The sequence below is a fragment of the Lygodium microphyllum genome, chromosome 13 (assembly GCF_053477565.2).
Source record: "Lygodium microphyllum isolate KBCC chromosome 13, Lygodium_microphyllum_v1.1.10, whole genome shotgun sequence".
Taxonomy (NCBI): domain Eukaryota; kingdom Viridiplantae; phylum Streptophyta; class Polypodiopsida; order Schizaeales; family Lygodiaceae; genus Lygodium; species Lygodium microphyllum.
This window is the reverse complement of record NC_141147.1, coordinates 144,601,453-144,628,904: the sequence shown is the minus strand read 5'-3', so window position 1 is coordinate 144,628,904 and position 27,452 is coordinate 144,601,453. Positions and strand designations below refer to the sequence as shown.

Here is a 27,452-nt window from a genome sequence, read left to right as displayed (position 1 = left end):
ATAAAATTCATTCATCAAATGTTGCATTTGGGAAGGATTGCAAGGTTTAAACAAAGCATGAGATTCTAAAGTGTAGATAACAAGGTAGTAGACATGATTATTTGAAGTAAGTCCTAGTAGGTCCTAAGAAAGTTGGTATCCGGCTTATCATGTATTTTTTACTTTACCAATGAAAGATAGAGTGAGTCGCATGTTTACATGTATGGTGATAGTCGGAACTATTTTTCTTCCTTAGATCTAGTTATTATCTCTAGGGAAGGATTCATCCTTGTCGCGAGACAAGCATAGTGAATTACCCAAATCACCTAGGTGCATAGGATTCGTATGGCATGGTTCAGTCAACACGATAGATACCCCAAACACTAACTAGGGATTAGCACGTTAAGGACTCGGCCAAGTTTTCCAATTATCGCTAAGTCGAAACCTTCATGCCCAATGGTCCTACCCACATTCCCGAAATGTTGAGTCAATTGGATGCTCATGCAAACAATAATCTAGGGTTTCCACCCTAAGGATTAATCGTTCAAAATGATGAAACTCGAATTGAGTTGGAACCCCTAGGACCAAACATTGTCGATCTAGTAAAATTTAGGGATGGGTTGGGTAAAAAGACACCCTAAACCCTGCATCTCGTCTGAAGATAATTCCGTGACCAGAAAACGCCATTCAATAGGTGAAATGATCTCTTGGAATGGAGGCGACACTTGTGCAACAAGTTGCAACGTCGCATAGCCTTGTGGTTTGATCGCAAGAAAGTTTTGCCATTCCTTGGAATGTGGTTGGCAGGTTCTTGCACAAGTTTAACTTGCAAAAGGGATGGTTAGTCATCCTGTTACATCGCCCTCATTAGGAAAAATTTGCCAAGTTAAGGGAAGTTAAGTAATTGCTTGGACGCAAATGATTAATCAATAAATTAAAGCGACATGGCCGCCGGGATTTACTATTAATAAAACCTAAAGCATTGGTTAAGTTGGGTGAACAGGGTATGACCCTAACCCAAAGACAATAGGAATCCTGCCAAGTTGCAACTGATTCCGGATCGAATGCTGGATGCATTCGGAGAGAAGGATTCACTCCTTAACAGTTTGCCAACTAAACGACCACTGGAATTGATTGTGCTTGTAACAGTTTAGAAAGCACTGTTTGCATTGTTTGTTCAAGGAACTAAAGGATGAAAGATATATAAATGCTTCAGGTTGAAGGCCTGAAGGGAGTGGCAGCTCAGTCACCCCCGACTGCCTGCCTGACCCTAACCAAGGGGGTTGTTGACCGCGCCGGGAATGTGGACCGAACCCGCCGCGTGAGGTCTTTCCGTTGAGCTCTACTTGGAGCAGGAGGACGCTTGGGTGCGAGGGGGGGCTCTGGCCGTAAATCCCTTGCCTTCCGGGTCCTGCACAAGAGGCTAACGTGACTCGGGATTGGATCTCGAAGCCCGCATACTAGTCTACGGGCAGAAACTTGGAATAGTGATCCCTAGCGGATCACTGATAGCCTTCGGGCGGATTATGAACAAGCCTACGGGCGGAACCCTCTGTATTTCAAAGATAAAATGATGATATGATAATAAAGAAGTTGTTTGATATTGTTTTTCTATGTCACGTGATAAGATTACGTGAAGGAACCAGTGCTTAACAAGGCTAATCAAAGAAGCTGTTTGTTATATGTCAATTTAATGTGTTAGGTAATTACATAACTAAAACAAACCGAGGAAAGTGCGGAGGATGGACCATGGGTCCGTCCTATGGTTGGGTGGTCCCGGTTAGCCGGGAACTTTTCTCAAAATCACTCGACGAGTAGCGGGATGATCATCATAATCAAAGCTAATAATGAGAACGATGACCTAGAGTTACATCCTACCCGATTTACGCTGTTTTAGGGGAACGGAATGGGACTATGCTTTATGGCAGAGAGGTTGAGCCTTGCATCCCTCTCGTTTCCCATTCTCCTTGAACCAAGTGCAGCGTGAATCCGCTTCGGACCTGGTGTTCCTGCGTAAAGTAGTTCGCTCGGGTCTGACGCTAATTGCTGTTAGCTAATGACCAAACAGGGAAACCCTAATTCCGGTCGATCCTAAGTGGGAAATGGCCAGGATACTTCCGCTACGTGGTAGACGCGGGAAGACCTAGATTGCAAAACCCGTAACATTCCAAGGGAGTGCCGGGCGGAGTTTTCTAGACATTCTTCCCGATGGACTACTAAGACGTGTCCTAGATGATTCTAGTGGACACGTTACACCGGAGGTCTGGCTGGAGGCTGGTACAGTAGCTCTCACTCTGTCTGTCTGAAAGAACTGTGTAATAGTTGTTTGGGTAGGCCTCTCTCTAACTGGGACCCGCTGTGTGCTCTGCTCTCTGATGTGCCATGCCTCTCCCAGAAAATGGCCAAATGATCTCTCATCCATATCAGTCATACATCCCTGAAGTCAGCTACTCAATGTGTATCTAGAGAGAGAGAGAGAGAGAGAGAGAGAGAGAGTCATGCAATGATAGTATATATTTAATGTAATTATACATTGCACCATGGGCTTCATGAGCTTATGTTGAGATGTTTGCAATCACACCTACTTCAGTCTCTTTGTAAGGAGTAGTGAGGGCTCATGACTAGAATCCCATATGCACAGTAGGAGAAATGCTACCATCCAGTTTCCTATAAAGCATTGTACTTGCTCTCTTTTCTAATGCAATGATAGTACTCTTTTCTTTCGAGTTGTCCACACACAAGATTTTGTTTATTAGTCCAAGTCTCAATCTCGAAACCTAATTCACTTGTGTGACAATTTGTCTTGTTAGTGTCAATGTCTTCATGAGTTCATTCTTCCTCTTTCAACCTCCATAGCTTCTATCATAGCCATGCCATAGATCCATGTTTTCATATGGTATCAGTGGGTGTGGTTGAGATGTTTGCAATCACACCTACTTTAGTCTCTTTGTAAGGAGTAGTGAGGGCTCAAGACTAGAATCCCATATGCACAGTAGGAGAAATGCTACCATCCAGTTTCCTATAAAGCATTGCACTTGCTCTCTTTTCTAATGAAATGATAGTACTCTTTTCTTTCAAGTAAAGTGTCTGTGTCATTGTCCACACACAAGATTATGTTTATTACTCCCAGTCTCAATCTCGAAACCTAATTCACTTGTGTGACAATTTGTGTTGTCAGTGTCAATGTCTTCATGAGTTCATTCTTCCTCTTTCAACCTCCATAGCTTCTATCATAGCCATGTCCTAGATCCATTTTTTCACATGGTATCAGTGGGCATGGCATAGCTCCTTCTCTATTCTCTCAGTCCCTCTCCAGCTCAATCCAAGCTCAGGGTGAGTATCTAACTTCATCTCCATCCCTATCTGTACTTGACCTTCCATGGTAGCCATAGCCTATAGCTTAGGGTGAGTATCTAACTTCATCTCCATCCCTATCTCTACTTGACCTTCCATGGTAGCCATAGCCTATAGAACCTACCTTACTTGGAGCCTCTTTTTCTCACTCTAGAGGTTGTAATACATCATGCTTCCTTCTCTGAATGTGTTCTTTTGCTCAGGGCATGGCATCCTATTATGCCACATCTTGACATTGGTGTTGTTTTGGTCTAGCATTGGCAACATTCTCCATCGCAACATAGATCTGCTCCCTGTATGGTCATATAGCTCTCGTGGCGGAGCTACAGGGCGCAATCTCGCGACTGAGCATAGGAAAATTTTAGCCCATGGCTTGAGCTCCTTGGCCACTACGTTTTGTGGCAAATGCCTTCTCCTGAAACTCGCTGCAAACAAAGATGAAAATGGGTCTAAAACGCTAGAAGCAGTCTACCATAGCCACTCTATCATAAGCTCATTTTCCACTTCTTCTTTCACTCCCATTGGGAAAAACTAACATCTTTCACTCTGATTTGCTTCAAAATAGAGGTCTTAGCAAACTTTGGGCCATCAAATCATTGAGGAGGGGAAGTGCTTGAAGATCCTTTGAAGTCTTAAAGAAATCAAACCTCTTACATCTCATCCTTCTCATTCTTCTACCCTACTCAAGGTTCTGCCACTTTGAGTTTCCAGCCAAGCAGTTCAGCAAGCAAATCAAGGAGGAGAATAGAAGACCTACCGCCTATCATTAGCGAGCCTAGAACACCTACCGCCTATCATTATATGGCTAAAGTTATTAAGTGTATTTTTGACTAGTCATGGAAAGAATAGGCATATGTCGCAATTTAGGAAAAATCTTTATTGTAATGGTTCTTGGGGAAAAGTTGTTAACACCCGTAGGAGGTTATCCGAAAAGTAATGGTGGTGTATCAAAAATGAATCTATGGATTGGTATGTGGCATGTGCTTGCAAGAAAGAATATACCAACACTAACTCTACAATAACCTCATTTAACTACATTGTAGTTATGAAAGGGTTGCGTGTTGCACCTTCATCGTGCATAAAATTCATTCATCAAATGTTGCATTTGGGAAGGATTGCAAGGTTTAAACAAAGCATGAGATTCTAAAGTGTAGATAACAAGGTAGTAGACATGATTATTTGAAGTAAGTCCTAGTAGGTCCTAAGAAAGTTGGTATCCGGCTTATCATGTATTTTTTACTTTACCAATGAAAGATAGAGTGAGTCGCATGTTTACATGTATGGTGATAGTCGGAACTATTTTTCTTCCTTAGATCTAGTTATTATCTCTAGGGAAGGATTCATCCTTGTCGCGAGACAAGCATAGTGAATTACCCAAATCACCTAGACGCAAGGGATTCGTATGGCATGGTTCAGTCAACACGATAGATACCCCAAACACTAACTAGGGATTAGCACGTTAAGGACTCGGCCAAGTTTTCCAATTATCGCTAAGTCGAAACCTTCATGCCCAATGGTCCTACCCACATTCCCAAAATGTTGAGTCAATTGGATGCTCATGCAAACAATAATCTAGGGTTTCCACCCTAAGGATTAATCGTTCAAAATGATGAAACTCGAATTAAGTTGGAACCCCTAGGACCAAACGTTGTCGATCTAGTAAAATTTAGGGATGGGTTGGGTAAAAAGACACCCTAAACCCTGCATCTCGTCTGAAGATAATTCCGTGACCAGAAAACGCCATTCAATAGGTGAAATGATCTCTTGGAATGGAGACGACACTTGTGCAACAAGTTGCAACGTCGCATAGCCTTGTGGTTTGATCGCAAGAAAGTTTTGCCATTCCTTGGAATGTGGTTGGCAGGTTCTTGGGCAAGTTTAACTTGCAAAAGGGATGGTTAGTCATCCTGTTACATCGCCCTCATTAGGAAAAATTTGCCAAGTTAAGGGAAGTTAAGTAATTGCTCGGACGCAAATGATTAATCAATAAATTAAAGCGACATGGCCGCCGGGATTTACTATTAATAAAACCTAAAGCATTGGTTATGTTGGGTTAAGAGGGTATGACCCTAACCCAAAGACAATAGGAATCTTGCCAAGTTGCAACTGATTCCGGATCGAATGCTGGATGCATTCGGAGAGAAGGATTCACTCCTTAACAGTTTGCCAACTAAACGACCACTGGAATTGATTGTGTTTGTAACAGTTTAGAAAGCACTGTTTGCATTGTTTGTTCAAGGAAGTAAAGGATGAAAGATATATAAATGCTTCAGGTTGAAGGCCTGAAGGGAGTGGCAGCTCAGTTACCCCCGACTGCCTGCCTGACCCTAACGAAGGGGGTTGTTGACCGCGCCGGGAACGTGGACCGAACCCGCCGCGTGAGGTCTTTCCGTTGAGCTCTACTTGGAGCAGGAGGACGCTTGGGTGCCAGGGGGGGCTCTGGCCGTAAATCCCTCGCCTTCCAGGTCCTGCACAAGAGGCTAACGTGACTCGGGATTGGATCTCGAAGCCCGCATACTAGTCTACGGGTAGAAACTTGGAATAGTGATCCCTAGCGGATCACTGATAGCCTTCGGGCGGATTATGAACAAGCCTACGGGCGGAACCCTCTGTATTTCAAAGATAAAATGATGATATGATAATAAAGAAGTTGTTTGATATTGTTTTTCTATGTCACGTGATAATATTACGTGAAGGAACCAGTGCTTAACAAGGCTAATCAAAGAAGCTGTTTGTTATATGTCAAATTAATGTGTTAGGTAATTACATAACTAAAACAAACCGAGGAAAGTGCGGAGGATGGACCATGGGCCCGTCCTATGGTTGGGTGGTCCCGGTTAGCCGGGAACTTTTCTCAAAATCACTCGACGAGTAGCGGGATGATCATCATCATCAAAGCTAATAATGAGAACGATGACCTAGAGTTACATCCTACCCGATTTACGGTGTTTTAGGGGAAGGGAATGGGACTATGCTTTATGGCAGAGAGGTTGAGCCTTGCATCCCTCTCGTTTCCCATTCTCCTTGAACCAAGTGCAGCGTGAATCCGCTTCGGACCTGGTGTTCCTGCGTAAAGTAGTTCGCTCGGGTCTGACGCTAATTGCTGTTAGCTAATGACCAAACAGGGAAACCCTAATTCCGGTCGATCCTAAGTGGGAAACGGCCAGGATACTTCCGCTACGTGGTAGACGCGGGAAGACCTAGATTGCAAAACCCGTAACATTCCAAGGGAGTGCCGGGCGGAGTTTTCTAGACATTCTTCCCGATGGACTACTAAGACGTGTCCTAGATGATTCTAGTGGACACGTTACACCGGAGGTCTGGCTGGAGGCTGGTACAGTAGCTCTCACTCTATCTGTCTGAAAGAACTGTGTAATAGTTGTTTGGGTAGGCCTCTCTCTGACTGGGACCCGCTGTGTGCTCTGCTCTCTGATGCGCCATGCCTCTCCCAGAAAATGGCCAAATGATCTCTCATCCATATCAGTCATACATCCCTGAAGTCAGCTACTCAATGTGTATCTAGAGAGAGAGAGAGAGAGAGAGAGAGAGAGTCATGCAATGATAGTATATATTCAATGTAATTATACATTGCACCATGGGCTTCATGAGCTTATGTTGAGATGTTTGCAATCACACCTACTTCAGTCTCTTTGTAAGGAGTAGTGAGGGCTCATGACTAGAATCCCATATGCACAGTAGGAGAAATGCTACCATCCAGTTTCCTATAAAGCATTGTACTTGCTCTCTTTTCTAATGCAATGATAGTACTCTTTTCTTTCGAGTTGTCCACACACAAGATTTTGTTTATTAGTCCAAGTCTCAATCTCGAAACCTAATTCACTTGTGTGACAATTTGTCTTGTTAGTGTCAATGTCTTCATGAGTTCATTCTTCCTCTTTCAACCTCCATAGCTTCTATCATAGCCATGCCATAGATCCATGTTTTCATATGGTATCAGTGGGTGTGGTTGAGATGTTTGCAATCACACCTACTTGTCTCTTTGTAAGGAGTAGTGAGGGCTCAAGACTAGAATCCCATATGCACAGTAGGAGAAATGCTACCATCCAGTTTCCTATAAAGCATTGCACTTGCTCTCTTTTCTAATGAAATGATAGTACTCTTTTCTTTCAAGTAAAGTGTCTGTGTCATTGTCCACACACAAGATTATGTTTATTACTCCTAGTCTCAATCTCGAAACCTAATTCACTTGTGTGACAATTTGTGTTGTCAGTGTCAATGTCTTCATGAGTTCATTCTTCCTCTTTCAACCTCCATAGCTTCTATCATAGCCATGTCCTAGATCCATTTTTTCACATGGTATCAGTGGGCATGGCATAGCTCCTTCTCTATTCTCTCAGTCCCTCTCCAGCTCAGTCCAAGCTCAGGGTGAGTATCTAACTTCATCTCCATCCCTATCTCTACTTGACCTTCCATGGTAGCCATAGCCTATAGCTTAGGGTGAGTATCTAACTTCATCTCCATCCCTATCTCTACTTGACCTTCCATGGTAGCCATAGCCTATAGAACCTACCTTGCTTGGAGCCTCTTTTTCTCACTCTAGAGGCTGTAATACATCATGCTTCCTTCTCTGAATGTGTTCTTTTGCTCAGGGCATGGCATCCTATTATGCCACATCTTGACATTGGTGTTGTTTTGGTCTAGCATTGGCAACATTCTCCATCGCAACATAGATCTGCTCCCTGTATTGTCATATACCTCTCGTGGCGGAGCTACAGTGCGCAATCTCGCGACTGAGCATAGGAAAATTTTAGCCCATGGCTTGAGCTCCTTGGCCACTACGTTTTGTGGCAAATGCCTTCTCCTGAAACTCGCTGCAAACAAAGATGAAAATGGGTCTAAAACGCTAGAAGCAGTCTACCATAGCCACTCTATCATAAGCTCATTTTCCACTTCTTCTTTCACTCCCATTGGGAAAAACTAACATCTTTCACTCTGATTTGCTTCAAAACAGAGGTCTTAGCAAACTTTGGGCCATCAAATCATTGAGGAGGGGAAGTGCTTGAAGATCCTTTGAAGTCTTAAAGAAATCAAACCTCTTACATCTCATCCTTCTCATTCTTCTACCCTACTCAAGGTTCTGCCACTTTGAGTTTCCAGCCAAGCAGTTCAGCAAGCAAATCAAGGAGGAGAATAAAAGACCTATTGAGCATTTACCAAGCATTTGGATCCACTAGTATCTCGTGATACTAGTCACTTAGTGTTTTTTGGCACTTGTGCTTGTTAGCACACTCAAGATTATCTCTTGTGATACTCAAAATCTGAGAATGTTGGTGCTGATTTACTATTGCTCCAACCATCTAACATGGGCAAAGACTCTCCAACTGCTCGCTTCAAAGGAGTCAGGTTTCACACCTAGCAAACCCGCATCAAACTCATCTTGATGAAGAAGGGCCTTTGGGCCATTACCACTAGAAAAGAAAAGAAGCCTCGTGATGCAGACCTTGCAGTCACTTGGCAAAAGAATGAAGATAAGGCTCAGGCCATTATCAAACTAGAGCTAGATGATAGCTATATCCACCATGTGGATAACTGTGATACTTCACAGGATACATGGAAGAGACTTGACACCTTGTTTGGTGTACAGTCATCAAAGTATGGTCTGTTGATTGAATTTTTTTGGCTTGAAATGAAGTCCAGCACATCACTTGCCACACATCTAAATTACATGGAAGGACTTCTAACCCAACTTGTAGGAATCAACATTAAAATGAAAGAAGATGTTTGCATTGGTGTTCTACTTAAAGGTTTTCCTCCTGAATATAATAATGTATCAACAACTCTAATCAATATGCCAAACCCTAAGCTTGTTGATATCTAGGCATCACTGTTAGAGGAGGAAAAGAAGTTAAAAACTAAGGAAGAACCAAGCACCTCTAGAGATGAACAAGAATTATATGTTGGCAACAAGTACAAAGGCAAGAAAGATAAGCTTCTCTGTGACCTTGCACTACACCCTCTGTACACTTTGTTAGGCCCCTATTATAGCCTCTAGATGTCCATCATGTTTATGATACCAACACTTAGCCTTTCTTGTGACAGTCTCTGGTGTTTTGCCATGTTTATGGTGTGCCCACACTTTGTAGGTGTTGCTTTCACTAAAGCCTCTATATGCTCTGTACTTCTGGTTGTGATTGAGGAGGGGTGTTGAGATGTTTGCAATCACACCTACTTTAGTCTCTTTATAAGGAGCAGTGAGGGTTCATGACTAGAATCCCATATGCATAGTAAGAGAAGTGCTACCATCCAATTTCCTATAAAGCATTGTACTTGCTCTCTTTTCTAATGCAATGATATTACTCTTTTCTTTCCAGTAAAGTGTCTGTGTCATTGTCCACACAAAATATTGTGTTTATTAGTCCAAGTCTCAATCTTGGAACCTAATTCACTTGTGTGAAAATTTTTATTGTCAGTGTCAATGTCTTCATGAGTTCATTTTTCCTCTTTCAACCTCCATAGCTTCTGTCATAGCCATGTCCTAGATCCATGTTTTCACAGCTTGTTAGATTCAAGACTCCTTTTATATGTCCTAACCTTGATGTGTACTAAGTAAATGTGGTAGAGAATCAAAAAGAGATGCTAGGGGGTTAGCAACAGGGCTAGTGCACCTAGGTCATTGCTAGATGTACTAAAGTAGGAAATTGTGCGACTGACTCCTTAGGGAGATATTTCTAACCATAGAAGAGTCATGAATCCTTTTATATGTCCTAACCTTGATGTGCAATGAGTAGATGTGGAAGAAAATGGAAAAGAGAGGCTAGGGGTTTGGTGACAAAGCCAGTTCACCTAGGTCATGAGCTAGTTGACCTAGGTCCCTAGATGTATTGAAGTTCAAAATTCGTAGGTGTGATGTAGTGCCTGTGAGTGCCTATGCTATTTGTTCTCTTTGCTTGTCTTCTTCAGTTTTGTTCTTCTTTTTTCTTTGAAAAAATATAGTGTCAAACAACCTTGTTTGCAACCTTGCAAAGTTGAATTTTGAAATATAAGAGATCAAAAGGCCGACTATAGATTGTAAATCTCACTTTCAAAGAAGGGAGATGTGTACTAAAGTAGTGTGTAAAATGTAGATTGAGTTAGAAAAATAAAAACTTTATGCCTTGTTGTTGTTGAATTTGTTGCTAAAAAAGAACTATAGTTGCTTATGATGACTAAAGTTGTTAATGAAGCAAAATGAAGCTCTTTCTATGGAAGTCAATGCAACCCCTCCTTCTATGGAAGTAGAGGTCAAGGTTTATCTTTCTTGAAGAAGTTGTGCCTGAGTGTGATGATTCTTGCATCTCTTTGCCTCTCATTTGAGGCTTCAAAAGGATCTTATTGTCTTGATATTCCTACAACCTTGGATATAGTTTAATCTAGAAGCTTTGATAAAATATTTTAAGATCGAAAATATCTCTAAGTTGAAGAAATGGACTTAAGGCTAAGAAACTTGGTTACAAGAATAAACCTTAAACTGGGAAGGTAGAGACCCCAAAATCTAGATACCCTTAGTTAAATTCCAAGGGGAAGAGTTCATTATGTGAAATTTAAGTATCAATTTCTACTAGATTAATCATCACTTGAAAGAAGCATGATTGATTGAAGCCATAATTTCCTGAAGACATCAATCTTGTTTGTGATTTTCTAGATTAGATCATGATTGAATTAAGTATTGGAATATATATAAATTGAGGAGCCCTATACCTCCCCCAAGGATAAGTGTTAAATCCCCATACCAAGAGGGGATGCTTTTATTGCGGTGGAAGCATGGACCGACTTCGATGGTGAGAGGTCTCCCAGCAGGGATCGCATTAAGTAGGAGGTGGTTAGGGTGCAAGGGGGGCTTTGGCTAGTAAATCCTTTACACACCTAGAAACTACTTGGTCCCTTGTATGGCCCAAGTTCTACTTGGGACACCTAAAAACACTAGCTATAGGTGGATTTGATCTTGGTGACGTGAAGATGCACCGAATGAGATAGCACATGAAATTGTAATTTTTCTCATGTATTAGCGAGTGAACACACATTATGGAACATAATCAATGAATTATTATTATTATGATTCTATGTCTGTGAGTAAATTACGCAAACAAACAAGTGTGCATAAAAGGATTCTTTTTAATTAATGAAGATGTTTTAATATGTTTCACGTAATGTGGTGGATAATTAGATAACTAAGAACTTCCATAGAGGGAAGCGGGTGTATGGATTCCCGACGAATCCAATCCTATGGAAGGGTGGTCTTAGTTAGTTGAGAGGTTTTCCCAAAAAAAAAATATAGGAAGAAACTCTAGGAAGGACCGATTCACTGACTTACCAAGGGTTTGGTCTCAAAACCCGAATTGTAAATTATCTTAGGGGAAAGGTATAGCAGTTGTGCTAGCTTACATCCTTAGTCTGCTATCTACTGGAAAAAAGCATTGTACTCCATGAACCAAGGGTAATGGCAGTCGCTCCTTCCGGACAAGAAGCCTCTCTAAGGACACCTCCGGATGTTAGCTAGTTATTGATAGGTGACTGTTAGGTCAATTAGAAATCTTCAAGTCGGTCCTCAGTGGGTAACGACAGGACACTTCCCCTACGGGGTAGACCTAGGGTTATAAAGCCAGACAAAATCCAATCAGTCTGGTTAGAGTATGGATAGTGACAACTGGAAGGTAAACTCTGGGCAACTACTAAAACATTACTCGTCAGCGGGTACATTACAACTGGTATCAAAGCCAAAAGAAATCCCAAACTTGGTAATTGTAGCCTGAGATATGAGTTGTTTTTCCCTTCCCTTGCTAATATGTGTTTTTATCCTACGCAAAGAGATGACGATTGGGAGCAGTTGCTAGTCTTCCAAGCAATGTTTACATCGGCAATGCATTTTTTACGGATTATGGATGGAGAATGCAAGTAATGCGGATTCTGGATCCCATCTATGATCCTTCTCCACTATACTAGGAAAGATGTAGGATGATAAGCGGTGGATATTGTTATATCGATGCTAGCCATCTTTCCTTCCTTCAGACCAATTTGAAGAGGATAAGATGGAAGGAAAACCTTAAAGTTGTGAAGGTTTATTTATTCCATGAAGCTAGAGTGAATTCAACTTTATTCACTAGAGGCCAGGAGGTTAAACTAAATTGATATACTTACGAGGAAGCAACAAAGGTCATCCCAGCGGACCGAATTATAGTTGTTGATTGCTCTAAACGTTGCAACTACATCAAAGATGGACTTCTTGATCTTCCTTTAAAGTACCGATTTTTAGATATCCATTCTTCAAAGCCTGATATTACCCAATGGATGTATCCAAATGCCACGCTTAGATTGTATTAGAGAAATATTCTCTCCCAAATAACCAGCCATCCCAAAATAAACCATGTATTTTTTTACTACACAAAAAAAAAGAAATTATTTTGTCTATCCATTGAATATGAAATTGGTCACCATTCTAGCAATTAAGAATTACGAGTTGGTAGATATATCTAAAATCCATGGTTAGATTCCTTAAGTTAATTCAAAAAACTCTATCATGATGTAACCTTCTTTGAAACTTAAATATAAAGTATTTCTATCCTTGTGAAATGATTTCTCTTTTTGAAAAGATACAAGCAAATTGTATGATAACATTCGTAGAGCTGACTAGAGAAAATCTTACGATACCACAGGAAGTTGTTTCTACCCTTAATACTACTGATATCCAAGAAAAGAAGTTCCTGCTTAAGAAAATCAAACCACATGAGTTTGATGGCCAATGAAAAAACGTCGAGGTTGAAGTAGAAATATGGGTCGAGTCCATGGAAGATTATTTTATTACTGCTGGAATTACCCCAACTAATCAATCAATGATCAACAAGTTAAAGCTAACAAGAGAAGGCCGAATTTGGTGGAAATAATGGTGTAAAGACCAAGGAATCTCCGAAGCGCTTGTTAGTTGGGACATATTAAAGAATGCAGTGCGAGGCCGGTATCTTCCGCTAGCATACTACACGCAGAAGATGAATGAATTCTTTGATCTAAAGCAACTGGGAATGACACTAGAAGCCTATTACTCAAAGTTTGTAACACTTCTCAAGTATGTACCATTTATGGATATTATGCAACAAGTATCCAAGTTTTGCCACAAATTGGATGATCCCCATCCGACTTCGAAAATACATTAATAAGACCACGACCTATTGTATAGGAACTCTAGTCCAAACCAAGAAATAATAAGCCTTGGAATAATAAGTTCCAAAGCAGAAATATAACTAGGGGCTATGCAAAAAGAGCCCAAGGTCAATTCTTGAAGAGCACCCTGCCACGGCACCAAGAGAACCACGAACCGGCCAAGAGAGGCTGCAAATACATTTGCTGGCCACAAAACCTGCAAGAAAACTCTCCTTCTTCTCACCAAGAACCATGCTCTCCAAACACACAAGAGGAAGACACACAAGAAATTGGACAATTCTTCCATCCTCACCCTCTTCCTCTTCCTCACTCTCCATGAGATCTTGCAATGAAAGCACAAGAGAGGGAAGCAAGAACAAGAAAGATGAGAGTTGTGCCAAAATGAGAGAGGGAGAAATGAACCGTGAGAGAAGAAGATAAAGGAAGAGAGAGGGTGTAACCACCTCAACCTCCCACCTCCTCAAATCCCACGACTGCAACCACCTCCTTTTCCTTTCTTGAATTATAAAATTCAAATTTTCATACATGGCTAAGGTCTAAGGACCTTTCAATTTTTGGAATGAGACAAAAGGGTTTGACCTTTCCTTTTCCTAGGAATATTTTTTTAGTGTGTCTCTTTTGGACTACACATTTTACATTGCTTCATATTTGATTTTTGACAAGGGGGTACAAAAGCAAAGTGTTATTTTGCAAAGGATGTTTCCATGTGAGCACATTTTTGTGCCTTTATTTGCACTGATTTGCCGGTCATCATTTCCTCCCATGCTTAAGTGTGAAGCGTCCCCGCGAACAAATTCGAAGAAGAACCACGATCAGCTCTTGGATAAATCTTCATCTTCATCTTCGGTCTTCATTTTCTTCTTGGATCTTTGAATTTCCATTGGATAAGAAGGGGAATAACACAAAAAATAGAAATACACAACTAGGACGTTGAGCCTAGGTTATAAGGCACACCAAATAAAGCCACATCATGACACACACAAAATAGGGCTTTTCAACAACTTGAACACAAAGACCTCACACTTAGCATGAACTTAAAGACAACCACTCATTAATCACAAAAAAGAGAACCCAGAAAAGATATCACAATAAAGGAACCGTCACTAAGGATATTGAATTAGAGCTCTCCACCCAATTTAAAAGGAAAAGAGAGGTAAGTTTTATTGAAAACCAAAAAAAAACAAAGAGAACAAAACTAAAATCATTGGGTATTAAGGAGGATAGTGTTGGTGGGAAAAGGAGGGAATTAAGGATAAAAGAAGATATCCATATGAACAACCATCATAGTATTTGTTAAAATATTAACAATTAAGGTTCATTTTAATAATTCTAAAGCCTTTCTTGGATCTGTATGTGCAACGTCCGATGGGGATAGGGAAAGAAGGGATGACGTTGCTCATCGCGTTGCCACTGGAATGAAAAGTGAGAAGATAATGTGTTGAAACTGCCGCCGTGTGAAAAATAAGGCCGTTGATCGTGTTGCGTGTAGGATAATGAGGAGCATCGTTGATGAATCAGCGTCGTCAAAAGAATTGGCTGCCAAGCTACATGCTACCACTTGGGCTGCAGGAAATTTCCGCGTGATGGTACTGCAATGTGAGATAGGGAAGTCGAAACGTGAATATGTTAGGAGGTTAAGGGAGGAAGGAGGTAATCAAGAATGTGATAGCGTGGGAAGTAAACAGGAGATATGGTAGGTTCTGCATGGACAGGGACGCTGTTTTGGAAGGAAGGGGCAGCATAGGAGGTAAGGCAAAGAAGGTGAGAGGACATGGATAGAAAGAGTGTCGGGTATGAGGATTAAAGTGGTAGAACATTTTCTTCTTTCAAGGCAGGTTGAATCCAAGGGCAAGCCAACAATCCACGAAGCCATGATTCATCATCTTCTTCATCATAGCATGAATTCACAACAGCACCAAATCTCTCTTTCTCATCTTCTTAGGCCTTGAAAGACTGAAATGATGGAAACCTTCTATAGCCAAAATGCAACTGCAAACCCTTTCTCTTGCAAACTCCATAGCCACCTCTTTTCCCGGCCAGTGCACCAAATGAAGAGCACCCTGCCACGGCACCAAGAGAACCACGAACCGGCCAAGAGAGGCTGCAAATACATTTGCTGGCCACAAAACCTGCAAGAAAACTCTCCTTCTTCTCACCAAGAACCATGCTCTCCAAACACACAAGAGGAAGACACACAAGAAATTGGACAATTCTTCCATCCTCACCCTCTTCCTCTTCCTCACTCTCCATGAGATCTTGCAATGAAAGCACAAGAGAGGGAAGCAAGAACAAGAAAGATGAGAGTTGTGCCAAAATGAGAGAGGGAGAAATGAACCGTGAGAGAAGAAGATAAAGGAAGAGAGAGGGTGTAACCACCTCACCCTCCCACCTCCTCAAATCCCACGACTGCAACCACCTCCTTTTCCTTTCTTGAATTATAAAATTCAAATTTGCATACATGGCTAAGGTCTAAGGACCTTTCAATTTTTGGAATGAGACAAAAGGGTTTGACCTTTCCTTTTCCTAGGAATATTTTTTTAGTGTCTCTTTTGGACTACACATTTTACATTGCTTCATATTTGATTTTTGACAAGGGGGTACAAAAGCAAAGTGTTATTTTGCAAAGGATGTTTCCATGTGAGCACATTTTTGTGCCTTTATTTGCACTGATTTGCCGGTCATCAATTCTAAGCTAGAAATGATCACCGATCTTTAGTTTGTTTCTTTTTGGTGTCATGCGCTAAAGAGATAGCCTCATCCAATATATTGGGTTTAAACATGTTGACTTCAACTTGGAAAAATGGAAGAAGACCGAACATATACTTTCTTTTAAAAGTAAATTTAGCTATAGGGTCGACGATTTGAAGTTGCAACAAAGTATTCCAAAATCTTTCAGTGTACTAAGGAATGGTCTCTCGCTCTTGCTGCATAAAGATATTCCATTGTTGTTGCACGCAAAGTTCGAATTGGGTAGGAAGAAACTTGTAAGAACCTTCTTATGAAATGCTTCCCATGTAAGAGGATGATTAATGCCCTTGCATGTGATATCCCATTATAAAGAAGCTTTATCTATTAAATAAGATGAAATACACTTGATTTTATTATTTTCAACATAACTTTCATCATCAAAATATGAGTTGAATTAACTTACCCAAGAGAGAACCTTACGACTATCTTTAATACCATCGTAAGTCTCAAATTTAAATGTATGTTTACTTATCTTTGTCTCTTCATGGTTGGATTGTGCTTGAAGGATGGCATTGATGGTGTAGATCATAGCATCATTTATAGAGGAAATTTAAGAAGACGGACGGTTGAGAGATTGCAACTCTTGCTTTAGTTGGGCTCGATGTTAACACTCTTCTTCTAGTTACATAGCCAATAAATCCATGAATTTCTCCATGGTTGGTTCAAGAAATGGCAATGTTGAATAAAAACTGCTAGCATTGATGGTGCGGACCATAGTGTCATTGCAATAGAGGAAATTTTGGAGGATGGACGCTTGAGAGATCACAACTCTTGCTTCGACTCCGCATTGATGCTCTCCTTTTAGTTGCATGGCCAATAAATCCATGCATTGCTCCATGCTTGGTTTAGGAAATAGCCACGCGGAATCAAAATTTGTAGTACTGGACAGTCCTTCACAAGACATTATGATTGCAGATGGCTTGATGAAGATATCTGAATAATAAAGGTGCCTTGAAGTTAACAGACACTTTGCTTATGATAATAACATTTTGGCATATAAGTACCAAAATAAAGAGCGACTTCTTGGCAAAATACAAGGCTAGAAGCCAATCATAATTTGGATTGATAGTTTGCGAGTGACTTGGAGTAGAATAAGATTAAATTGGTTAAGTAGGAAGATATTAATCAAGGCTCTAAGACTTAGTTTAAAAGAAACTTGGCTTCTTAGGACAAAAACATTCCATGACTAATCACCGTGGCCTAAAAAATTGACGTGTGTGCCGTGAATTGCAAAAATAATATTTAAGATTTTTAAAGCTTAAGCAATGATTAATAACAAAGCTCAATTAATCTCTTACTAATCTTTCTTTGGCTTGAAACACATAGAATGATGGCGCCATGGTAGGAGAGTTGAAATTTTCAATCTTTGATTGAGCTACAAAATTTATGAGCAAAGATAGAGGGGTTTGGGATTTTGAGGCCCTTGGAACCTAGTTGCGTAGTGGACCATAGAACCAGATTGCTCCAAAGAGCTCGCCTTCGCACAAGATGATAGACTATTGGAAGGCTCAAATGTAAGCTGAGCTCTGATACCAACTATTGCGTAGACCGGATGCGAGTCTTACATGTAGCGAACAAAAGAAGCTCTCCCTTACTCTCTTTTCTTACTAAAATTGAAAGCACGACTCATAAAACTCAAAATAAACTTAAAGAAGAGTAAAGCAAAATTGAGCGACTCAATATTGGGTGCAATTTCCCCCCGAACATGGAGTGGGCATCTCCTCCATGCCGTATTTATAATATTAAAAGAAATCTTGTTTGCCCAAAGATGGGCTCTTTACAATCACCCTTTTTGCAAAAGAGTTTGAGTTAAGTGAAGAGATGGTTACAATCAGTTGCACAACTCACAATTGCTGAGAGCCATAAAATATTTCTAAAATATCTTCTAAAAATCTCAAGTATCAATGAATTTTTACAAAGAGGATATAGGCATGCCTTTGAATAAACAAGGGTGTATCTATTTAAAATAATTTAATGAAGAAGTCTTCTTTAAAAATAGCCATAATAAATCAACTAATCATTGGAGTTTCATTAAATAATCAAATCACGTAAATGTTATCACTTGAGATATGAATATTGTGCCATCACCCACATACAACTTTACTCCCTCGTGTTCACACTTGCAAGTCTCACACCCAGAAAGGAAAGACGTTTCTAATCAACCTTCCATCCAAGATGGAAACTAATTCACTCTTAGGAACCTGCTGCGCACTAATGGAGAACCATTCAAGACACTCATTCCATCAATGGGCACACAAGGGAGAACCATTGAAGGCACTCATTCCCTTGTGTAGGTACTTCTTGGCAACACTTTTGATAGGTAGATATATCAAGACATCACATGTACGGGTAATACTTGGTGCTAGATATACTTATGCTTGAGGAGTACATCCATGGTCGAAGAGGATATTGATGATCATTTGCTATCGGTGAATGAGGACCTAGAACTAACTTACTATTTATAATAGTGAAGGAACACATTAAGCGTGATGTGAATAAGGGAGGAGTGGCACTTAAGGCTTCCATTCAGGAGCTAACACAATATTGGTGAGTTTGGAAATCTCCCAATTCCCATTTTTTGAATACTAAAAAGGTGGCACCCGGATAACATACCCATAAGTTTCTCAAAACCATATGATGTGACCTATCATTGGAAAGCGCTAAAAAAACAGAATCTATCGAGCTATAGAGCGCTCAGTTTGGAGTTATAGTGTTCAAGTTATAACAAATCCAAAGATTTGACCACGTGACCCAAACTTATGGGAAATTCCCATATTCCCCGATATGGTGTTAGCTGCTACTTGCAATGCTAAACGGATGGTTCAAGGAGATGATAAGGTTTGCCAATATCCAAATCATGTTAGAATCAGTTGAGTACCATTATAAAGGGATAGGATCTTTTGGAGTGTACTTGTAGCTAATGAAAGTAAGGTGTGTCTAGCTCGCACATGAGTGTTTTGCCATAAAGATGTTAGTAATATGCTAGCTCAAGCAGGTGCATCAGAGCAACTTGTGTGATATATACATTTAATTGAACCTTACAAGAATCATTCTCGTCCTATGTAAGGGGGTTTCTCACCGGTTGAACTAGTTTTGTTTTGGTGCTCTTGCAAAATTATTACCGTGTAGCTTTTAAAAAGGGCGTTTTGCTTCTCGCACCATTTTGAGAAGGTTTTTCTAAACATGAGCCAGCATGTGAGAGAGAGGGAGAGAGGGGACACATTTCTAAGAAATTTGAAATTAGAAAAGGGCCGACTGCATGTTTTCTTGGCTGACCGTTACATTCATAACAATATGGAGCGTGTGTGAAATGCGATCCTAGGGGTGGTGGTGGCGGCGATCATCGACGATTGCACACCTACCTACCTACTCATTATTGTTGCGAGTACACTTCCAGCTCATTGTAGAGATTTTGAGCATGATTAGGTGATCACTCCATGTTGTTGTTGTTGTGCAGTTCTGCAGGTATTAGTCCCCACCGCGATCGAAGAGATTGTCTTTTATGTAGACACCCATGTAACATGTTGTCGAGGGCCGATCCCGATCTACCAAAGATGCTGATGATGAATTCATTCGGCTTAGTAGTACTGGATGTAAATGAGATGCCATCTTGGTCTCCGAAGGGACCATAAGTGCCTTGCTTGGTCACGAACTTTATGGAGGTGAGGGCGTTGTAATGGCCTGGCTTTCCGTAGAATCCTCTCACTTGGTTGATGACCTCTTTTGGATATTGCAAGGTGATCTTGTTGGTGTAAATACACCTGAAAGCCTCGAGAACTGAAAAGGCATGACATCCTTTCATATCATGCAAAGCAGTTTCTATTTATGTATGCAATACTTTGACAATTTGATCATCTACCTCGACTAATTCTGTGTGCCTATTCTCTCTTCCAAGTTCAGCACCCTGTCTCTGATATACCTCTCGATCATGCTTTCTCTGCTTGTTTCTGATAGTGGGAGGCCTCCTGGCTTCCCACATGGTATCAGAGGCCTCAGTACGGCCTGGGGCCTGTTTCCCAACATCCACAATGAGGAAGATGAAGTATTCAAGCCTGCAGAGGAATATGCAATTCGTGCAGCAAGTCATGGCGCCCTCATACCCCTTGATCATACAGATGATGAGGAGATTATCAACACATTTCTTGGTGCATTAAAGCATGGTTTTCATGATGACACTCTAGCCAGAGAGGCCGCGACTCTCATGCCCAACCCTACTCTCATCCCCCTTCCTATTCTGTTGAGAGAGGTCATTCCTCTCAATCCCACCCACAGCAAGGGTGATGCCAACTATGATGCACATGATCTAGCATCTCCTGCAAGTGAAGGGGGAGAAGTGAATGGAACCCACAACACAAATTTTGTGCGCCCTAACAAAGGCACAGCACGCGCACTAGCAGATGATGAGGCCTTGGCAAGTTTTTCGGCAGATGATACTATTCCTGCCCCGGAATTCTTTACTGCATGAACTTATTTCTCTGAGTGGTTAAAAAACGAAGGAAGAGAAGGAGAAGATGAAGCTTTGGCTATCCTGCCTCTCAAATTAATCATTATGCTACTTGATCAGGAGGTCGCCACTCTCGTAGCTTGCAGATGTGATAAAGCCACATCCATAGATGTTTTGCCTCCGCTACCCACCACATGTCTGGTGGATGCCGACCCTAAGCATATGGTCGAAGTCAAAGAAGCCAAAGCAGCGCCATCAGCAATCTTTGCTGCAATACATTCATTTTTTGTCAGTGTAGACCAAGCAATCAATGGAGAACTAAATCAATAACAACAACATTCTTTCTCTCCAATATATGATGTTGATCGTGATTACAGTGTCTTTGTTCCTGCTGATGTGGCTACCCTCATCAATCTCACCTTTCATGTAGCAGTGGCTGTTCGTTGTGCTACTCCACTTGTGGAATTGGCATACATCTTCTCCCTGATGGTGATCACTTTTGACAACCCTTCCCAAGTGAATTCTTCTACATGCAGCCATTCATTCTTCTCATGTCAAGGTCGAAAGGGGGGAAGATTTGCTGATGTTGCTAATGCAAAAGTTCGACCTCGACATTCGACAATGATCATCAAGTCATGCACATACGACATGAAGCCACACTTCAAAATGAAGAGCTTACAACAACTCACAACATTCCATCATTTTCTTATCGATCCCGGCTAATCGATGTAAAGTCATAGCTATCTCGTATAAAGCTATCGACTATAATCCTTTTCTTTTCGCACCTTTGCTATTTAGCAGAAAAAAAAAGAGAGCACATTTCAATACCATATAGGCACAACCATGCACTTGTACTAGGCTCAAAGTAATGAAATAAAATCCTCTCTCGGCATTCAGCTGAGGGGGGGTGTTGGTGTAAATACACCTGAAAGCCTCGAGAACTGAAAAGGCATGACATCCTTTCATATCATGCAAAGCAGTTTCTATTTATGTATGCAATACTTTGATAAATTGATCATCTACCTCGACTAATTCTGTGTGCCTATTCTCTTTTCCAAGTTCAGCACCCTGTCTCTGATATACCTCTCGATCATGCTTTCTCTGCTTGTTTCTGATAGTGGGAGCCCACAGATCTGGTTGCAAAACACCGAATTGAAGGTACAAGCAATTATAGCTAAACGTAAAACATATAATGTATCTGTAGACCGACGATCAATATTATATGTATTCACACAATAAGGCATTGAAATAAGCGACTCCTATGTGCTTAATACGAAGACGTATAAGTAATACGCACCTCTACGTGCTTGTTGTCGTCGGACTGCTGGCCGTGAAGTTGTGCCCAGTACGAGTAGACTCGGAAACCATCCGTGACCTGATACTGCACTTGGATGCCACGGATGTACTTCTCCCCGTGCCATAGCTTAATCGTCTGTATCCCCAGCACGTGGATTGCGCTTGATGGTATGGATCTTAAGTCGTCGAACTCAGAGCCTCCGTCTCCGTCCCATGGGCCCCTGCGCTAAATCGGCCAAGGAACCGTACTTGTCTGGGCCTGCACAAATTAGATCAAACCATTAATGAAAAAGGAAGTTAATCAGAAACAAAAAACAGCAAGAGTTCTGATGACGATGATCTGATCACTGCAATAATAAGCAGGTAAATAACCTTTTTGCCACTCCACCTCATGAATTCTGAATCCTGATCATAGTATCGCAACAAGGGGTTGATTAATCCAGTACGTGTGTACGTGACGACGACGTACGCTTGTCATACCTGATTAGTCTGATGACTCTCCGCGACGTCCGCCGACCTAGTGGCTACCGTTGCATGCACAAGTACATGATTAATCACCAGTAGTAGCTGTAAGAGCGTTACTATCTTCATTGAGAAGGACGTCGTCGATGATCTTAATATCTCCCCCATGATTACCAAGACTGCTGCTCGCCAGCTGCTTCGTGATGTTATTCGGCGTACTGAATATACCGTTGTGTGGGTCGGCTCTTATATAGCCGTCGTGTGTGTGCCACGCAGGCGTGCTGTAGTCTGCTGTCACGTCTTGGCCAAGTCAGTGGAAGTAGTGCCCACTAGCTCTATGAAAGCCATATGTTGATGTGTTTTCTAATTTGTGCGCATAATTTACTAACCCCACATGTTTATGCGCATAATTGCCGCGTTTTAAAAGCTTGGTCCCTCTCGATAATTCTCTGGTGCGTTTTACTTATTGATTACCAACCCTAAAGTAATTCGACATGGCTAGTCCGCTACTGTGCGCACTACCTTCACCAAAATGGATACTTGTCGATTCACATCATGCACAGGCTTCAGCATGTGTGGAATGAACCAGATTTCTTCTTTGTATATTCTACCCATGCCATCAATTATTATTCGCATGTGCCCCCTGTGTGCACGTCATGTTTTCCCAATCCCTCGGTGAGCACATCTATTCTCGAGAAATTGGCATACAACCTACATGTAACATGGATCCGGTAGTAAGACATTTGTTGGCTATGACCACACACCAAGCACGAGTTAGTTGTATTCCCTTTGTTCGATTAACATTATATTTTATGTATCATGTGTAGTTCTAATGCTTCTAGTGTTGGACACATGGAGGTATACTTTGTTGGCATGCTAGTCATGTGCTTAAACTTGTATAAGTTGGCCATTCTAGGTGACTTTTGGCCGTCTTAGACATTTCTCGTTGTTGCTTTATGATTTTTTCATAGAACCCTTCTTATCTTTCATTATTGGCTATGTAGCTAGGGTGTTGCTCCTTGAATCAATATGCAACTCATGAGGTGGTTATTTTTCACCAGCTCTCTTTGTGTCGATTCCCCTTTGTGTGTGTGTGCACATGTACACCTCTCTCTCTCTCTCTCTCTCAATATATATATACACACACACTTCTAGCACAAGCATGTTTCATCACTATGCATAATTGTGAGATTATTGGGGGGAGGAGAGTGAGAAAAGAGAGCTTTAGCACTTGGGGATCCTACAATCATGGAGCCTCTATTGAGGAATTCGTACTGTTGTTATTTTGCTTGTATCTCAACATTGTATGTGTCATGTGTATTATGGCTTATGGAGGTGCTTTTAACACTTTTCAAGGGGTGGAATACAATTTCCATGTTGAGGTGTAGGTATCATATATGTCAACAACTGATCTTGTAGATATTTCATATGTCGACTATACTATAAGAGATGGTCACCTAGTTCTCTTAATGGTTGATTTTGTCTAGAAGAGGGATAGGTTTTATTTTCCTAGAGTTTTGATGATTTGCCAAGTTGAATTTGATGTTTTGCGGTCTTTTCAATTGATTATTATTGTGATACTTTTAGTAGTGAAGGATGTAATATCATCACCATGTATCATTGTGATAGGGGCCTTTAGCTCTTGTTTATACAGTCTTGTATCCTCCTCTAGGTTGTTTTAGATGGATCCTCTCTTCATTCTAGGGATTGGTCTTTAGCTCTCCGTTGGGAACTTTTTTAAGGTCAAATGGATACGCCTTACAAATTCTAGATATAACTGCTATAAATCTAATTGTTTTTCACTTGCTCTCTTAGTACAAGGGTATAGAGCATAGCGAAAAACACTAGTGACTTTCTCTTTTGGCATCACTAAAAGTGTCAGTATTATACCGATGCCTATTCAGATACTTATTTTGACTCACTTACTGATGCTTATTGCAAGTCATACACCAACAATTATTGAGATGCAAATAACACTGCATTATTATGGTAAAAAAATGTAAAAAAATTCAATGGCATAGCATTTCATAACAAAATTTGAGAGAGAGAGAGAGAGAGAGTGAGAGTGAGTGAGTGAATCATCAAGAGAGGAGGCTACAAGAGGAGAAATATCATAAACTCGGGGGATTCACTATATGTGTACCTTCTATATCACATGCCTCCAAGGTCTATTTATATACATCCTTATCTTTGAAATTTCCCTTAATAAAATATAACCCTTTTCTATTCAATATGTAAGTAAGTCCTTTATATGGCACCCTTCTGTAGAGAGAGAGAGAGAGTGTGTGTGTGTGTGTGTGTGTGTGTGTGTTGTGTGTGTGAGTTTTTGAAGTAGTGAAAGATGGAGAAAGCGAGGAAAAGAGAGAGAGAGGAGGACATGATAACAATAGAGGAGAGGGTGAGATAAAATTAGAAGAAGATACATATTGTGGTACGTAGATTGGATGTTGTATGCATGCATAGTGAATGCCGGAAGGTTCCCAAGAACAAAGAACTCTACAGTCTTTCATAGTTTCAAGTAAAAAGCAAAAGGAAATTTGCACGACATGAGACAAAAAGACAAATTGGGTTCAATCCCTCCCGATGTCTTGTGTGAGTGCTTCACAAGGCATATATTTATAGATTTATTTATCTTTAAGCTTAAAAATAGTCAACTTTACAAATAGTATGATTTTACTTTTGTGTTTGCTTTTGCCCAAATATAGAGTAAGGCGTTTGGGCACGTGTCGAAAAGTCGGAATGTGCCCAAATAAAAATATCAAATAATAAAATATTCAACTGAGCATCTTTGCGCATACAAGATAATAAATGTTTTGTCAATTGTTTTAATAAATAAGTGTGCTTAGATAAATATCGGTGCTATAACTTTAGTGATAAGGCACGCACCCATAAAAAATAGTAATTTTTTCGGGCATTTGGATTCACGTCATCGCCTAGTGCTACCCAATGCCACCGCCACCTACTCTATAGTTCAACTGAAACATTCACAATTGTTAGAAAATAATTAAATAAAATCCAAGAAAAGTGAATACCTAGCAATCTTCAACTACAAAATAATTAAATAGGTTGGAACTTTGTCCTAACCTTAATTTGGTTCGAGTGCGCACTCTAAACTCATAAACTTCCATTAATTTAATATGTATTTTACCAAATCACCCGCTATGGAATCACCCACGTGCACATTAAATTAATCTGACGCCCAAAAAGGACAGGCATCTCTATCAGCTTCTCGCACAAGAAATCCACCTTGTATACGAGCCTTGGCAAATAAATATAATCACAGAATCCACTGTGGAATATGCCTCCTGGCATCATACCCCCGGGGTGGGATAGCAATTGTCCTTAATTGTTATTAGCTCAATGTAAAGCAAATAGTGAGGGGTAAGCACTTAGGTCATGAGTGTGCATCCATTGGGCCTCTTCAACAAGATGATTTTTAAACTTAACCAAATATCTAGAATATCTACGGCCAGTTCTAGTGGTCATTAAGTCAATGTCTAGAATAGTTTCAGGTTCAAGGATTTTAGTTTCTTCTTCTAATAAAGGAGGATTGACAGGGTGGATAGGTAATTGACCTCTAAAATGTCGTAACAAACTGATATGAAAAGTATTATGGATCTTCCAATGTTTGGGTAGTTCTAATTTAAATGCATTGTCATTGATCTTGTGAATTATTTTGAAATGTCCATAAAACCTAGGTGTTAATTTAACAACAGGGTGTTTCTCAACACTTTGTAATCTTCTCTTTTCAATACGTAACCAAACATAATCATCAATATTGAAACTCGTTACTTGTCTTTTCTTATTAGCTTGTTTAGTGTATGATTGCTAGGATTTCGCAATCATATATTTAACTTGAGTAAAAATACTGGCATGCGTATTGGCATATCATGAGCAGCTTTAACTTTATTCGATAATGATGTGATAGGTGTAGGCAATCTATGTTCATAAACGATTTCAAAAGGTACTTTATGAGTAGTTGTATGTGGTGTATTATTGTATACAAACTGAAGTAGATGTAATTGTGTGTCCCATATTTAGGGTTTTGAAACTATGTATGCACGCAAAAGATCTAGAATTGTACCAAAAGTAGCTTCTGTTTGTCCATTGGTTTCAGGATGGAATGTAGACGAGAAATCAATCTTACTACCCAAATCAGAAAACAAAGTAGTAAAAAAATTATTAAAAAATCTAGAATCATGATTAGAAATAATAACTTTTGGAAAACCATGATTAGTGAAAACATTCTTTAAAAACAATTGTGTAGTTTAAGATGCAGTTAATGTTTTCTTGCATGGTAGAAAATATGCTTATTTGCTAAATTGATCTACTATAGTCCAAATCATATCATGATTAGCCTGTGTATCAGGCAAACCAGTTATAAAATCCATTGAAATATGTTCCCATGGACGGTCAGGAATTGGTAAAGGCATTAACAAACCATATTGCTTACCATGGTGTTTGATATGAAGGACAATGAATTTCGTGCAACACAAATGATCTAAATTAAACAGTGACACATTATCTTTTATCATAAAACATAAATCCATCAGAATAATATAAATAATAAATTGAAATCCAATTGTTAACAACTAATTTGTTCCAAATCAGCTTGAAAAGTGGAGTTATGGTCATAAGTATCCTTCATAGGAATACTTAGTCTTCTACTCAAGGCATCGACAACAATATTTTCTTTTCTTCGTTGATATTGGATAAGTGGATGAAAACTTTGAATAAAAGTAGTCCATTTAATATGGCAGTCAGATATTTGTGGCTAACTAAGGAGATGTTTAATACTTTGCGTATCAGTTTTAATCATAAATTCGGATCCCATCACGTAGTATTTCCATTAACGTAAGGCTTGAACTATAGCTAACAATTTTCTATCAATGGTGGAATATCTTAATTCAGAAGGTTTAAGTTTGCAACTAGAATAGGCTATGGGATGCGAATCTTGTACGAGGATAGCTCCTATTCCTGATCCGCTAGCATTAGTGACTACTAGGAAGAATGGTCG

General features: G+C 40.3%; 1 protein-coding gene across 3 annotated transcripts in view; it reads right to left on the bottom strand.

Moving 5' to 3' along the window:
• LOC148027304 (uncharacterized) overlaps positions 1-22,668 on the bottom strand; it is a 40,600-nt gene extending 17,932 nt beyond the window's left edge. Inside the window, exons 1-5 of one of the 3 annotated variants that reach the window (XR_015692969.1) lie at positions 22,454-22,668; positions 21,975-22,232; positions 21,701-21,810; positions 21,097-21,467; positions 20,316-20,945 (exon numbers count right to left, since the gene is read on the bottom strand). Coding sequence is in view for 2 of the 3 variants with exons in the window: in XM_087691874.1 (XP_087548000.1) it covers positions 21,384-21,467; positions 21,701-21,810; positions 21,975-22,098 (318 nt within the window). In the remaining variant the exon portion in view is untranslated. Of the gene's footprint in view, positions 1-20,315; positions 21,468-21,700; positions 21,811-21,974; positions 22,233-22,453 lie in introns of those variants that run through there. The other 2 variants (XM_087691874.1, XM_087691875.1) reach the window with 2 other exon arrangements.
• Positions 22,669-27,452: the final 4,784 nt, after the last annotated feature.